Source organism: Cyphomyrmex costatus, unplaced genomic scaffold (genome assembly GCF_001594065.2).
Source record: "Cyphomyrmex costatus isolate MS0001 unplaced genomic scaffold, Ccosl1.0 scaffold460, whole genome shotgun sequence".
NCBI lineage: Eukaryota > Metazoa > Arthropoda > Insecta > Hymenoptera > Formicidae > Cyphomyrmex > Cyphomyrmex costatus.
Genome location: NW_017278857.1, coordinates 731,481 through 748,816, shown reverse-complemented (window position 1 = coordinate 748,816; position 17,336 = coordinate 731,481). Strand labels below are relative to the sequence as shown.

The following is a 17,336-nucleotide window of genomic DNA, read 5'->3' as shown; positions in this document are numbered from 1 at the left end:
AAAAAAAAAAAAAGAAAAAAAAAAAAAAAGAAAAATAACTGTTCTATGCACACTATACGTCTGTCAATCAATCAGGTGCTTCTCGTCACTGCCATGCTTGTTTTCCACGTACGGATCAACGATCAATAACGTTACGGGATTGTTGACTCCATCGATTTCGCGGACCGTGAGATCCATACATCGGAGCGGTGCGCGCAAATCGCTCGTGAGAGAGCGGAGGATCCGGCGGTGGTTGATCGCAGCAATCCCAAATTCCCGAAGGCGATGATTAGGTACCGTACGATCCAACTCGGTCGATCTGGTGTCGTCGACTATCGTCGACTTTCTACCGCGATACGTTAAGTAACTGGCGTATCCAACCGAACCGCTGCGGTGGCCGCCACCACTGCTACTGAGGACAGTTCACTGACTCACTGACTCTACCGTGTAGCGATAATGATGAGCCGACCATGATGCCTCATGCGTGCATGTGTGCCTTCGAATACGCTTTTCCAAGGAGAGCGGAGCGCGTGACCTTCTGGATCATACAAAACGTAGGGAAGCTCGCGAGTGGCAGCTATAAAAATTTTTGAATTTATGTCGTATACGAAACTTTACAAACACGTAATAAAGATCTCACACGGTCAATACTAACTGTCAGTACCAGCAAATCACAATATTATTGAGTGTGTGGTTAACATTCATATATGGATTAATGGTGAACCTGATTTCTTAATTCTCGAGCATTAATATCTTCTACCATAGCATTAAGATCAATGTTGGATTAACTGGAATTCTAGTTGAAAATGAACAAATTCGAATTTTCTGGTTAAACTTATTCTAGAGAGAATTGATAACCGGTATTCTGATTAATATAATTGGAATCTTCTGGTTTATCCACATTTTTTCAAACATTTTCTCAGAGTGAGCTCGAGAATCAAGAAATCTGAATTAACGTCAATGTTGTATAGCAATACATCAATATTATTGTAACATCTATCATACTGTCAATACTTATTGATTATATCATATTAATAATATTGTTCTTATAACATTATTGTTTCTATAAAAAAGGCGCGTTAGTGTACTATTATACATATTAAAGTAGCAATAGTAACCCTTGTAAGTTAAACATTTTATTTTTAATTTTCATGTATATCAAAATTTAAATAAATTTTTGTGGTTATAGTTAATAAACAATGTTCATATTAACGTATGTACTTATTAGTAATAAATTGTTAATAAATAATTAATAATAAATAAAAATTTGGCAAGATACTAAAAATAATTTTGTTATCAAAATATTTATATAGAATGCACAAGCATTATAATAATAAGCATTGCTTATTAGCAATGCTTATTATTTCGACATTCTGGCTGATTACTAGAGTAGAATGTCAAAACATTTTGCAACATTGCTCTGTTATGCTTGACAGTACTATATATTACTTGATAACAAAATTATTATTATTAACAAAATTATTATTATTATTGATAACAAAATTATTATATCAGTACTTTGCTAAATTTTTATCATAGATACTTTAGCTGTTAGCAAAACCGTTCTTTCTGTATATGTTCTCGAGAACATTTGTAATTTTTTTCAAGTCGTTACGACTTTGCCTGTGGTCTGGCTACTCAAAATAATTTATAAATGCTATTTAAATTTTTTATAAACAATGAGAGCCGTCCGCGGGCAGTTCGTCGTGTCTTCGTCTTACACTTGTTCTCGAGAATATTTGTGATTTTTTTCAAGTCGCTACGACTTTGCGTACGGTCTGGTTGCTCAATAGTAAATATATGATTGTTATTTAATTTTATTATTATCAATAAAAGCCATTCCCTTTCAGATTATTATAAATTTTACATATATTAACCTATTTTGTGCCACCTGAAATATGTTACTTGCTTGTAATGATTTTTTTAATGTAATTTATTAATTTTTAATCTTTGGGGCTCCAGGACCCTGCCTATTCGTCCCTGGCTGCCACGTTCTGGCTGCTAAGTCTAGCTGCCAGGTTCAGCTTCGTGTATTTCCTTATTCTGTATGATCTATTTTTTAAAAATCCTTGTTATATATCATGATTTCAAGAACGATGTAAAATAAAAGACATGAATTTCAACAAAAAATATTTATAAACAAAAATAGAATCGTATATTATTTAGAAAGTCTGAATGCAAATTGTCGACGAACAAAAAAATTATAATCGTGCGATAAAAAAAAAAAGTGAAGACTCATTCTTTAGTATTTTATTGAAACAGTCTTATTGTTAGTACAGTCATTCTTAGAAGTTACAAAATACAGATGCCTTCAAATGCATTCTCAAAGAGTGCATTTTGTTAAACTATAATTGAATTGAATTTTATGGAAGGGATTTTTTGCTAAAGTATATCTAAAAATTTAACTAGAGCTACAGTATATATATAGAGTATAATTTTGTTGAATCGTCAAAATAGTTATATATAGGTAATATACGCAACTAATTACTAGAATGTAAACATTTTTTATAGTATTACTTCATGCTTGAGATTCCTATATTAATTATTTTCATAGATTTTCACTTTTATTTTCATATCTGTATATCTTACAGCTACATAAACTTTAAAATAATAAAATCGTTTTTCACATTGTATTGCCTCTTTTTCCTCTTTTTATATTCGCGTTAGCAACTTCTAAATTTATTAAATGTTCATATATATTATTGTTCTCGCGATGTTTTATCTCAATATTTAACTCGTCTAAAACAGTTCCGAGATAATTGCGAAAGATAAATATGCTCTTCGACTCGTAAGACTTTCTCTGTTCGTTGAGTTTGATGGTTTGAAAGGTAAGAGAATAGAATAATCCTCAACTTTCACATGATTAATTAAAAAAACAATTAAATAAAAACTAAGATCAAAATTAACGTCACGCATTCGTGATGATTTAAAATGGAAAGCGCATCGTCAGCGGAATTTCGTCGAAAAATTCTGGCGATCGTCAACGATAAGATGAACGAAGCAAATGCCAAAATAGCAACGAAGATATTTCAGATTATATTCGAATTAAAAGATTTTTGCAAATCTTCCTCAGGAAGGTGAAAGAAAAGGAAATAGATGGTTTCCATGAAAAATTAACGAGATCGTGATATCGCTTATAATTTTTTGTTTAAGTTATATATTCATTTTACGCACGGAGATCAGCGTTTGACTCTCAATGACTCTTCTATCTAAATTATTGTGTTTAAAGTTAAGTAAGAATTCTGTTTATTATAATCATTTGTTATAAACAGCAAGCTTCGAAAACAGAAGATATTAGATTCTTTGGATCCAAGGTGATCCAAAAATGACAATCTCAAACTTGTTGCCTGAGAAAATCTTTGAACTACCCCCTAATTACATTAAAACGATCGATCAGTCGGAGGTGCCACTTGTCCAAATAATTTTTTTAACGCGTGCCACAATTAATGATATTATAGGATGTACATTATCTCAGTGACCTACGTTCATCTCGACGCGAATGCCAGAACAAACAGACTGCAACTGCATTTGATCATGTTTGTGGGCTAGCATGCAACCGATGACCAAGAAGGAGGTCGATCGGTATACTCGCGATTTGCGGTGCGTTTTTAAGGTTCCTAAGTACTGACTCAGCCATATTAAATCGTGACGTCATAAACGATACGTCGATTTTTCTTACATATTTTTGTAAATAAAGACAAGGCAGGATAAAACGGAATAATGAGATAGCTGTAAAATACTTGTAAAAATAGGCCAAGACTATCTTTATCCCCCCTGATAATCAGTAGATAGTCGTAAAAGACACGTAAAGTGCATTTAGTAATTTTAACTCAATGTGCATACGGAGCGCTATTTTTACTTTATGAATCTTTCAACTATACTGTAAAAAATAAAATGTTATGAGTGGATTTTCTGAGATATGCAAAAATGTTAACATTAACACAAAAATGTTAATTTTAACATTTTTGCATATCCCAAAAAATCCACTCAGCGTCTTTGAATTAAAATTAACATTTTATTTTTTACAGTGTATTTACTGACTGTCGGAGGGAATAAGAATAGTCTTGGCCCATTTTTATTTTTATAAGTGTTTTATAACGATCTCATTATTCCATTTTATATAAATTGTCTTTATTTACAAACGACATGCAAGAAATATCGTTTAAAAGAGAGAAAAATCAACATATTGAAATCATCATCTCTCGCTTATGACATCACAATTCAATATGGCTATTTGTAAGATGAGTACTCAGGAGCCTTAAGCGATTTTGGTGGAATCGAGAAGCGGCTTGCAACCGCAATGTGTACACCTAATTCGCATCACAAAGAGATTTGGAGTTTCTAACAAATTAAAATATCATTTATGTAGTAGATGTTAAAAAACTTAATCGGACCTCTGATCGATCGACACTTCAGTTTCAATGTAATGTAATTCGGATCGTTCATATAGATTTCATCAGGCAGAACGAAGACGAATTAAATTTATCACATTTCACGTATTTAATTGCAATAGAATCGCATCATACTCGCATCACACTGAGAAAAATGTTGAATTCTTATTGAATTAATTGGAATTCTGATTGAAAATGGACAAATCCGAATTTAAATCTACTAGAATTCTAGTTGAGATAATTGGAATTCTGATGAAATCAGAATCTTCTGGTTTGTTCAATTTTAACCAGACATTTTTTCAGTATAAATTATAGATTGAAATTGAATATTTGACCCATAAAAATAAAGTTTAGTAAATTATATATTTTTTTCTTTTCTGATTAATTTCAATCTCAATTTCTAACCTGATACGGCATTATTCAGATATCAATTACACCAGTGCATTATATAGTACTTGTAATAGAAGTGTAATTTTAATATTGACACTGTTTCTGATGATACACTGCTGCTAAATAATCGCGTATTTATTGTAATTAATGTATGAGAATTCATAAATACAGAAGTCAAGATGATGTTTGATTACAAGAAATATCTAAATTTTGACATAAACAAGGAAAAAATTGAATATAACAATAAATTTTATTTACCAAGATAATAAAAATTTTGACTGTACAAAGGCTTAATCAGAATAAAAATGTTAGTAAAAAAAATTACATAAATCAATATTAAATTAATAAGTAAATTTTAAACAAAATCATAAAGTTGTAACGTGTTTTCGTAAGACTTGTAAGAAATTATAACTGAAATATTTATAACTTTATGTACTATTACAAACTATTTCTTGCCGTAAGATTTACAAGAAATAGTAGATATTTATACATGGTCATACGTGTCTTATTCATAGAATTATAATTCCATTTATAAATTCCTGCAAGTCTTACGAGAACAAGTTACGATTTTGCTTAGAATTAATCTATATATTATATTATTACAGCAGAATATGATACATTGAGAAACGTCGTCAAATAGTAAATTAAGCCTACAAATAAAAATGTGATAAGAGCGATTTTAATTTCATGTTGATTTTTTATTGTGTTATTTACATATCTTTGAATTATTGTTTAATATCTCATCGTCCACATATCATATTCCGCTATAAGAATTTATGGATTAATTTCTCTATAATAATTCAATTATTTTTTTATGTAATTGTTTACGAATATTATAATATAATGCTGATAAAGGCTTTGTGCAATCAAAACATTCAAGACTGTTACCATCTTTATAAATAAAGATTGCATAATATATATAAATAACAAAATGCATGTTCAAAAATATGTAGATTCTTCTCAAGAACAGGATAATAACAAAGACTGCCAAAATGTCGAGTGATTCTTCTAAAAAATATTCTCTAGCTTAAAATTTTTTAAATAATACTATAAAACTGTTTCACTAATAATAAAGTGTTTCTAAATATAACTCTAATAATAAAATTGTTAGATAAATATTGATCTGTTATCGCGCGCGCGCACTGTTAAATTAATCAATAGTACAAAATGTGTGTATGCGATCGAAATCTATTTTCATTTCGTCAATTGTACGTGCAAGGACGTTGCAGCTCCGGACTCTAGAAAACGTTGGACAATACGACATTGCGGCACAGCCTGTTCCGTGCAGCGCGAGCCGTAAATTAATCCCATTGAAAGCCATTAGGCGTTTTATAATGGTCCTCATTGTACGTCAATTTACGAATGTGCATTAAAATCCCCCGCGGATCAGCCGTGGCTGTCCAGAAAGATACGGCAAAATCTGTGATTTATACGTCTATCATGCTTCTTACGAAATGTCATTTTTATGCTAATATCGTGTACTGGTTACGTTTAACATAGAAAGCAGCATTGCAACTATTATAAAATTCTTTAACATAATTGGTTTATAAATTTAAATCCAGTAAAATACTAAAGGTAAGACCAATTATGTTAAAAAATTTTACAATAGTTCCAAAACTGGTTTTTCTGTTAAACGTAGCCAATGTTAATCGCGCGAGAGACACGTATTTTCAGAAGATTCTGAAAAAGATACATATAGGAAGATCTATTATATTCTCGAGTCGCCATGTGCCATTCAAAACGTTTGTTTGTCGTGTTTTTCGTCAATACTCAATTTTATAACCCATGAATACATATCAATATATGTATATGTATGGTATGTGTATTCTTAAAAATTTAATTATTTGATAGTGATTTTATATCCACACGTATACAAGTATTTAAGATCCAGTTAGATCGTTTAAGGCATTTATTTTTTGTAGGTTGTGTTTATCCACACACTTTTTCATGGAATTTATAAAATATAATGTTATTATTTCTTAAATGAAATTATATTATTATGTTATTATTATATTATTATGTACCTGTACGATTATAAAAAATAATCGTATAAAAGGATAGTAATATAATTTCATTAGTGAAATATTATATGTATCTATATTGAAGACATATTCTTACACAGCGTGCGGAAGAGAACAAGTCCAATCGTTTATAATGAGATAACAAGAAAATATAATATAAATTATGAATTAAATTTTAAAATATAAAATTATGAATGAAAATATAAATAATGATAAGTATATCGATTAAGATAATATCAAGAAATAATGTATAACGAATTTGCATTGACGTAATAAACATATCAAATTAATTTTTTCATGATGTATTTAGATTAAATTTTCATAAACTCGTTCGCAAAAAATATTCCCGTATGAATTAAAAAATAAATAGATAAGAAAAAGCGTATAATTAATTCGATTATAAGTACGCGCGCAGAGACGAACACAGAGAGAAGGATTTCTTAAAATTTATTCTGAAAATATAGTAATTATGGTACAATACAATAAATTTAAAGATTTTTACCATGCACTTCAGTAAAATTAATCATACTTGTTTTATATTTTATTGTAGTTTTATTAATAAATGTGAGAGATTTACATAAAAATTCTTCGAAATATAATGTTGTCCTACGATTACGATATTTTTTGGGTAAAAATTTTAAGATATAATTCTTTCTGTGATATAACACGAAAAAAACTTCTACATATTCCTACGTGTAGCAAATATAGTTATATGATATAACTTATATGTTCTTAATATAAGTTTTGAGAAGCGTATCGATTAAGATAATATCAAAAGCTATGTGAAAAACTGTATTGACATAGTCATATATGTATAATTCGTCTTCTTACGTCATATAATTTATAGTAGTTGTATAATTTATTTTTTCTAGTTAGGTTATTATTACATTTTTTCGCAAAAAATGTTTCAGTACGTCGTCACAAATTAAATAAAGAAAAAAACTTAATGAACTCGAATAAGTGATAATACGCAGAGAGATGAGAAAATATAATATAAAGAAACGCAAAAACTCTTTAAAATATTCATTCATTTATATAATGCTGATTATTATAGTTTCAACAGATAATTTTTTCATTTAAAATTAATGCTTTCTGTAATTTTTTAAGATTTAACTGGATATTAATTTACATTTCTAATTTATTTTTTCAACTTAATTTGTTATTAATTTGTACATATACATATTTATAACATTCAGTTTAAAAATACACCAATTATATACGCATGCATAAGATATCGCTCATTTGTTACAATGATTGACAATTCATAGTCGGTTCTTATATTCAAGATCGTTTTAAGTTCAGTTTTGAGGTGTCATGAACTAATCAGACAGCTGCATTAGCATCTTACGACATTACTTTAAATAATGCAACAAATAGGTAGGTTGGGAACCCTTCCCCTTTTTCCCTAATCCAATATTATAATAAAATTATAATATTATATAATGTAATATTAAGAATAATAAAATATTAATAAATTATAATATCTGCTCATATAAATTTCAAAAAATTGTAAAGTCGAAACGTTCCGATTAGTATTATTGGTTACAATAAATTTATTGAATTCTAACAACAAATATAGCTCATTGTGTTTTGACCCGGGAAGTACACTTATTTTTTAATAATAAAATATTTTTGTTCTTTTTTTGTAAGCAACTGAAAATCACAATTTTTTGTATCGTTGTTGCAAAAAATGAGCGATAATTAATTTATCAAAATATTATCCATGTTTATCGGGCAACAGATTACAAAGAGTACAGTTCGCAAGTTTCGATAAATCATGATGATTGCGTTGTTTTTCAAGTCCATATTGTTTTCCCTCAAAAGAGCAAACGATGTCAAAGGCCAGATTTAATTTCTCTTGTAACAATGTGAATCTTTCGTACTGAAATATGCTAACGCGCAATAAGATTATATATTCTGATTGATTGTAACACAAACATAGTTCATGCGGGACGGGACGACGGGAGGATAGCATTTCATTCAGGAAGAGCTGGATGAAGTCCGTAAAGTCGCAGTCAACATAATCCAGGGTTGTGCCGTAGATTTTAAGATTACGTCTACACGAATTATTTACGTGAAATCTACGTGATGATTACATGATCTTTTTGCTATGTAGACTATGTAAACTATTAAAATCTATAGTGTACGTAATGCAAACTATAGATTCTTTAGGAAATTCTTTAGGAAACGTAAATTATTAATCAAAATTTATAAGGATTAAATTAAGGAAAATATATTACTCTTTATATTATATATTTTACATATATATATATATATATACAATATGTAATATACAGTTCTATTTTGTAGACATACATTATAGATTATAATATCAACAATTTCTGAGATCCGGCAACTTTAAATTGCTACAACTTCGTTGAGAATCAATGCTGTTTATCAAATTTTTTTCTCAGGTTATGAAAACCTAACCTATCTGCAGTTTATTGTCTACATAGCATACTCATCTACATAGAATATAGATGACACCTTATACAATAGTTTACATTGTCTACACGTGGACGTAGAATATTGTAATTTACGCGTAGATGCACAACCCTGACATAACCTCTGACATAATGTATCACACATAATTAAACGAGATATGGTAACTCACTTCTTCGAAAATGGTCCAACGGGATTCTCTCGCTCTGCGTGATTTGTATTCACGAATGTAACTTCAGATTCCTCGCGATTAGCTCCTATACTAACACACCTGATATACACACATCATAAAATCAACGATCGGCATACCACGACGTACTGCAAACCATGCTGCAAACTGCACGCCGGAGCCGGATATGCATACATTCCGAAAGTATGCTAATGAAATTTTTGGAAATATAACGGCATGCAAATTATTTTAACTCGGTTTTGAACGGAACCACAAATTCCGACCAAATTATCTCCGTTTTTCCGCGAATCGACCGAATTCGATAAGGAAAAAATCAAGTGCGTGTTACAATCTTCGAATTCTATTATTAATAACAGATATGATTAAAGCTGTTCCTATTCACACACACACACACATATGGATTTCGTATTTCAATTCCGTTGAAGAGAAGTGCGTTCATAAAACGTACATCCGCTGTTTTGAACTTGCGGTAATGCCATTTATTTATAGTTTATTAAGGAGAACGATTATACTTGCTATCGATAAAATCGTTAGCAACTTTATCGATCACCGATATCTTATTGGCATGAATTATTGACAAAAATTTTATTCGTTCTCAATCAAAAGTGTTCTACTGTTTTATGGTTCTCGGAGACTGCACGCTTGACAGCAAACGTTTCCATGGATACAAAGTTCAGTGAAAATACTTTAAAGCATTGATCAATCAAAAGACGCAGACTTTCGCAATTGATTAATCAAAGCATTTATAACATTACATTGATCGCGTCATATAATGTAAGAAATTATAATGTATTTATAATTTTACTTTTCGTTTATGATGTATCTCTATTTTGTTTCTATTGTAGATTAACTTATTTATAATCTCGCTAAAATTATTCATTGTCTTTTTCTTAAAACTAAATGAGAGAGCTGAATCGAGATCAAAATTAAACTATAGTGATAGAAATGGGCATCAAAATAAAGTATATTAGAAAATCTCTGAGGTCTGAGATTTTGATGTGTGGCAAAATTTGAACTACGAGATTTCAAACTCAAAATTTTGTACACATAAAATTTATTAGACGAATATATAATGAGATATACAAGAGATAGCATTATTCAAAATTTCAATTTTTTAATTGTTATTTTTAACATTATTATTTTTATTTATATATTTTTGTAAATTTGTTGATTAACAAAATTCTTTATTTTGATTTTTATATTTAACATGGTATAATTTAATTTTTAATGGTATACAAGAATGTATATACTTCACATATTTTATTATTAAATAAAAAATCGATTAAAATTGTAATTAAATCGAGAAAATGCGAATATCTGAAAGATTACAAAGTATTCGATCTTTTTCAGAGCGATTAGCACTAAATGCACACAAAGTGCACGAAACTGACGAAACGCGAGGAAATATGGCCGTGATGGCTGCGGTACGTGTTCCTTGACGAGAGTTTGTCATTTGGTATCAATCAGTCAAAATGATCATCTCTTTTGTTTCGTGACGAGCGAAGTGGAGCAAAATCTGACTTCGGCAACTGGCGTTCTCCTAACGACATGGAGTTAGGTCTGTCCACTACGTTGTTAGCTGGTGATCCACGATTGATTGATCACATAGTAGGCGAAGTTAAATCTCAAGGTATTTTTGATCAATTCCGGAAAGAATGTATCGCCGACGTCGATACGAAGGTAATTTTCACGCCTGATTCTTGACTTCTTTTGTAGATCAAAATTAAAGCTTCTACCTTATTTCTTTGGATTAAAGTGACCTTATATGGTCAGTAATACTGATCAGTAATATTGAATTAGTAATACTGATAGTACGCATCAATGTTTTCGGTATTTTTATAACTGTACACGATCAGTATTATTGACAACATATTTTATTTTTGTTTTACATACAATGTCTATTGTACTGTGACATACTGTGACATAGATCCTAATAAAGTGAGCATCAGTATAGCTTTATATTAGGATCTATGAAAAATCTAGATGATGTTCAGTATTCTATGTCAATCCATCAATATTAACGACACACAATCAATAATACTGTCAGTATTTATAAATAAAATACTGACAGTACCTATTATTGATCAAGTAAGATCTCCTTTAGAGGTTAGGCATAACTAATTTAGCATAAGATATAACTGTAAAAAATCTTAATTATTATTTTTACAACATACTTATTTATAGTTTTATAATATTTTATGTAACAGAAGCTTTTAATAATTATTGTTTCTTTTAAGTTTTGATTTCTAGATTTGAATTCAAATGGTATTAATGTAGTATATATTATATATTTTTAGAATAAAGATATTGTACATGTATATTATATAAAAATTAATTTATTTAATAAAATATTATATATCAATATAATGTATCTAATGACATATATAATTTCAGCCTGCATATCAAAATTTGAGGACAAGGGTTGAAGGCTCTGTAAACTCTTTCCTCAGTAAGCAAGTATGGAAACCAGATTTGAACAAAAATCAGCTCAGAGAAACTTTACGCAAGCATATACATGATGCACCATATCTGGATGCGGGTGTGGAACGGATAGTAGACCAAGTGGTAAATCCCAAGGTCTATTCAGTTTTTATGTCACAAATTGAAGACGTGGTGTATAAGTTTTTGGGTATAGAGAGGCCAAAGGCAAAAGAGAAAAATGGCGCTTGCGGACTTACAGATTTATTACCTAAAGATTTGGACCCTGTCTCACCAGAGTCTGACAAAAACAGCTTGAAAGACGAATCTCTCGAATCCATGGATATAAACGACATAAATAATCTTGATGAAAAGCAAGATGAAAAAAATGACGAACAGAAGCCACCAGAAGGAGAAATATATAAGGATAAAAACAGAGCTGGTTCAGAAAATGGGTACATTTCCTTAGAGGAAAAAACTTCAGACGAAGCCTGTAAAATTTTAAGTAAGGATGGGAGTAATTCAAACTTAAACACATCTTCAAAATCAGATGATAGAGTGGACGAAGAAGAGGAAGAAGTCAGTCCAACGTTTGAGCCTATTGACATTATGAACTTAAATGAATCCAATATTTCGAACGATTCACATTTATCAGGAATATCAGAATTAACGAGTCACCGATCTAGAAGCCCAGATTTCTCCAACGAATTATCGCGAGATAATTTTGAGTACAGTAATCAAGATTCTCAGCTTAGCAAAGTTTCCTCAGATTCTCGATTGTCAATAGTGACAGATTTTGGTTCGTCTAATCAGGCTTTAACACCAGCACATGATTCTTCGAGAGATGAAACAACAAAGGACAAAGGCGAAGCCTTTACTAAAAATAGTAAAGACAATTTCAAAGCAATCAGAGAGTTGGATTCGTCCAAGAACAAGTTGACTAAAAGCAGCTTTGATTTTGCTAAAGGTAAAGATTTGCAAGATTATAAAGACACGAAAGATTTAAAGAGTACTAAAAGTGTATCTTCTAAAGAAAATTCTCGTGATGCCACAGATAGCAGTATTAAAGATAAATATGAGCATAAGAATAAAGAGAAAAGTAAAGATAGCGAGTCTACCAAATCATCAAAGAGTACAAAAGAAAAAGCTGCTAGTAAGGACACAAAATATTACAAAGATAAAAGTAACGAGAGAAAGAAATCTAGTAGTGAAAAGTATGATAAACATAACAATGAGAAATACGATAAACACAGTAAAAGTAAACCTAAAGATAAAATTGATCAGATCAAGGAAAGTTCTGACAAAATTAAAGATACTCCAGAAAATTTAAAGGATAATAGTAACAAATTCAAAGATGAGAAGCCTAAGGAAATTGATAAAAAAGATAATGTTAATAAGGAAATGAAAGATTTGAAAGATATCTATAAGGAGAAAATTAGAGAGCTTCGAGAAAAGAAGGAATTGACTGAAAAGGAAAAATTGAATAAAGACAAAGATATTAAACTCATTAAAGAATCTAAAGATAAAAAGGATCCCCTTAAAGATAAAAAATCAAATAAAAAAGAGCACAAAAGTTCATCATCGTCATCATCATCAAAAAATTCTTCTATAAGTCATCACGAAAGTAAAAGTAGTAAGACGTCGGAAAAGATTGTGGATGGAAAAGATAAGCGATCAGATTCAAAGGATAAAACAAAACGAGATGAGAAACGATTGCTGAAAGAGAGTAAAAGTCATTACAGTAGCAAATCAGATTTATCGGACAAATCTGACAAATCAGATTCAAAGAAGATTTCCAGAAGTGAGAAAGAAGATAAGGGCGGAAAGGTTGACGTGAAAAAGGATATCAAGGTGAGCAGCGAAAAAGCGACAAATGGTAAGAAGGACGTGAAGAGTCACTTACAACAGGGCAAGAGTTCAGATCGCGCCGAGAAATCAGATAGTAGAAAAGAGTCAAAATCCGATAACCCACCTAAGGATAAAAAGCGTAGAGAGGATAAAAAATCCAAGACAAAGGATGACCACTCGAGTTTACGAAAAAACTCGAATGATCGACGTTCTACAGATAGAGATGGTTCGAATGGTTCAAGTAATAAAACCTCACCATCCAGCAACTCAAATTCCAATGTTACAAGCAATAAATCGAACACTTCGAATTTGACGAAGGATAATCATGTCAGCAATTCTGGTAGTGAAACGTCGGATAGTATTGAGGAAACGCAAGTGAATGATTCAAAATCATCGCATTGTAAATTACCTCATAAAATCAGTTTGCAATTACTGACAAATGAAAAGAGTTATTCAAAGATGGAGACTGATAATAGCAACGAAGCATACGATAGACAAGAAGAAGAAAATGCAGACTCACGTGACACAAATCTACCGTTAAAGAAGCGATTGCTGTCAGATAAAAATGGTGAGTCAACTCCTGATATGAAGCTCAAAAAACCGAAATTTGCGAAAAACATACACGAAGCTAAGAAACTGATGAAAATTAGGAAACAAATGGAAAAACAAAAATTTAAGGAGGATAAGAAGGTAGAGAAGAAAGTTATACAGGAAGCCGACCAAACAAGTCAATCAAATACGAAAAACGCCGATAATTTTGAGGGCGTGCCAGATGATGAACGAGTACAAATTATAGAGGTTCCCGATGAAGAATACGAAGAACCTTATCCCGAAAAAGACGAACCTCCTTTAATGTTAGACGAGAGATCGATAATAATGCCTGGAACCGAGTCTTGTACAAATGATCTCTTAAAGGAATTATGTATAAGGCAATCTTTAAGTGGAATAGTATCAAATGTACCATTAGAAGAAACACAGGCTACACAGGATTCCAAAACTGACGAAAAACACGATGCGCAGTATACTAAAGGTGTAGAAGATCCGCAAGTCTTTAAAAAAAGATATAAGGACGACACTGAGGAAGATTCAAAGAATAAAACACCAGAACATATGATTGTTGATGAAGAAAGTCATTTACAAGCGCAGGAAACGCCTGTTTCGCAAAAGTTAGAAGAAGCCACAGCTCCAGAAAAATCAGAACCTCTGGAGGTCGAGAGAAATAGCAATAGCAATGTGAAACAATCAACAAAGGAAAATACAAAGACATGGAATTATAATCAATCAGAAACGCAGGATGATAATAAGGAATTGAAGAATGACAATTCAGTGGAAATACGAGACGATAATAAAGAATTACCGGATGAAAAGCAAACAGAAAACTATGCGTTGTTCAAAGCTGATACAATAGACTCACAAACTCATTGTATGGGAAATAAATCTTCGTCCTCCGTGACTAGCGAGGATAACGAAGACTGCCGTTACTTCAAGACTGATAATGAGAAATCGGAAAGGTTTTCCAATTTCTTAGAATCTCTAGAACTTGTAGAGAACTCGTCTTTGGAGGACATAATAGAGAGTCTAGGTGGCAAGGTGATTTCCTCGATACCGAAGTCCATGGCAGCACCACCGTTGCCGAAATTGCGCAAACGTTCATCTAGTCCCTTGTCAGATATACTAGTGAATAATTCAGACAACAATAATGATGGTTATAAGCAGAAACTGTTATCCTCGTCCAATGAAGATGTTGTAGTAAACGTCGTCAAAAAAAGGAAATACACCAAGAAACCGAGATTCTTGAATGTATGTAGTTCACAAGGGATTTCGAATGGCGAAAACTTTGTCATGCCTTTGAGCCCCGATAGCGACGTTTCTGCCACAAGCGACAAAACTGCGTCGACTAATGTGATCAAAGAAGAAAAAAGGTATGTTACATTTTTTTTTCGAGATTTTTACATAGTGTAAAATTACATATATATTTGTTATATTAATTTTGTTATTGCAATATATCCTTTGTACCTACTACAAACACATACGAATTGGCTGTATTACTTTAAATAAATATTAATTTCTCGAGAAGGATTACTTGAGAAGGAACAATTCTGTCTAACATTATTATTCCTTCAAATTGCAGCCGTGTTAGGACCAGTCATCAACGATATTCGAGCGATGACTTATATAAACCACGTCCATTATTTTCAAGTTCTTCTCGTCGAAGCAGACGATCGAATAATCAAGCATAGCTAACACCCCAAGGATTCAGGTTGAATAAGATTTGTACAATTTCCAATTTGTATTTATTTCGTTTCATTATACAGTAACATTATATATTAATACATTAATTTCTTTATTATAATTTAACATATCAGTCTAATGTCATTTATTGTTGTTTTATTTCTTTGTTATTAAACAGTAATGGCATACAAGTATACGCATAATTGGAGATATTTATAATTCAATTAATACATATATTATCACATTTACCACATATTATAACGGTTTAAAAATTTTATAATATTTCAAGCATTTGTTTATACCTGAAATTTTAAGTATGAGCTAAGAAGTTAAAAATCTAAGTTCCAAATTATATAAGCACTTATTAATATCTATTTATTAAGTTTAAATATAGTCGATTAAAATATTTAATTAGCGCTTCAATAAACTGATTTATTAATTAGAATATTTTTTTATACAGTTTAAAACGACGAAATGTTACCAATTTCAACATCTTCCATATAAACTGTAATATCTAAGAAATGTTAACAGATTATGATGTTGAATAATATAAAAAAAATTGATTGCATAAATTTCGAGTAGCGAATGTTAAGAAACAAGTACATACTTTTCTTTTCGAGTATACTCATCTGCAGGCTATCAACTTTGTTGAAAATGAGTGTATCTGCTTGTACATGTGTGTGTGTGTGTGTGTGTGTGCGTGCGCGCGCGCACACACATACTTATATATGTATATATGAGTATCTGTAGGTACATACGGAATTTCAAAATTATTAAAATTGTAAGATTGCACAAGAATAATGGTTGATTAATTTTACGATTGTTAGATTTTAATCTGACAAAAGTGTTTAAGCACAATTCTATAAAATTCGTAAACTCCTCTTTATGATTCGATGTGTAGATCCTCGTTTATCGAGATGACATTAAGATGCGTGTGTACGTAATTTATTATATGCGTATCTGTACAAGTTAACAATTCTAACGACGCGAACAACTTTTTATGATACCTATGTACGTAATTATAGCAAGCACTTTATAAATATACACCAATATATATATAAAATTATAAACGATGTTGTGCTAAACTAATAGGGAATTCAATTGAACGCACTTGGTGCGTACCGATGTACATTAAAGTCATCGCAAATTGACATAAAGCTGTGTGTTTAATATAACTTCAACACATTTCATTATATTGTCAAATAAAATATATTATATATTTTATAAAATTCTCAAAATATTTTTATTTCATTTTATACTCAAATTTAATCAATATGGCTTTAATATATACATATCAGTGTGCAATAGTGCGTTCAATCGAATTCGCTATACATACTGTATAACTTTCTGTTTACATGCTAGTGTAGAAGAGAATATAGTTCTTATATACATTTGTAGCTTTTATACAACAAATGATTTAGCGAT

General features: G+C 30.7%; 1 protein-coding gene across 1 annotated transcript; it reads left to right on the top strand.

Annotated features, from left to right (window-relative positions):
* Positions 1 to 10,834: 10,834 nt before the first annotated feature.
* On the top strand, positions 10,835 to 15,986 carry LOC108777731 (biorientation of chromosomes in cell division protein 1-like 1). Its single transcript, XM_018544687.1, has 3 exons — positions 10,835 to 11,093; positions 11,808 to 15,601; positions 15,811 to 15,986. The coding sequence occupies exons 1-3, from the start codon at positions 10,962 to 10,964 to the stop codon at positions 15,917 to 15,919; spliced, it is 4,035 nt and encodes a 1,344-aa protein (XP_018400189.1). The 5' UTR covers positions 10,835 to 10,961; the 3' UTR covers positions 15,920 to 15,986.
* Positions 15,987 to 17,336: the final 1,350 nt, after the last annotated feature.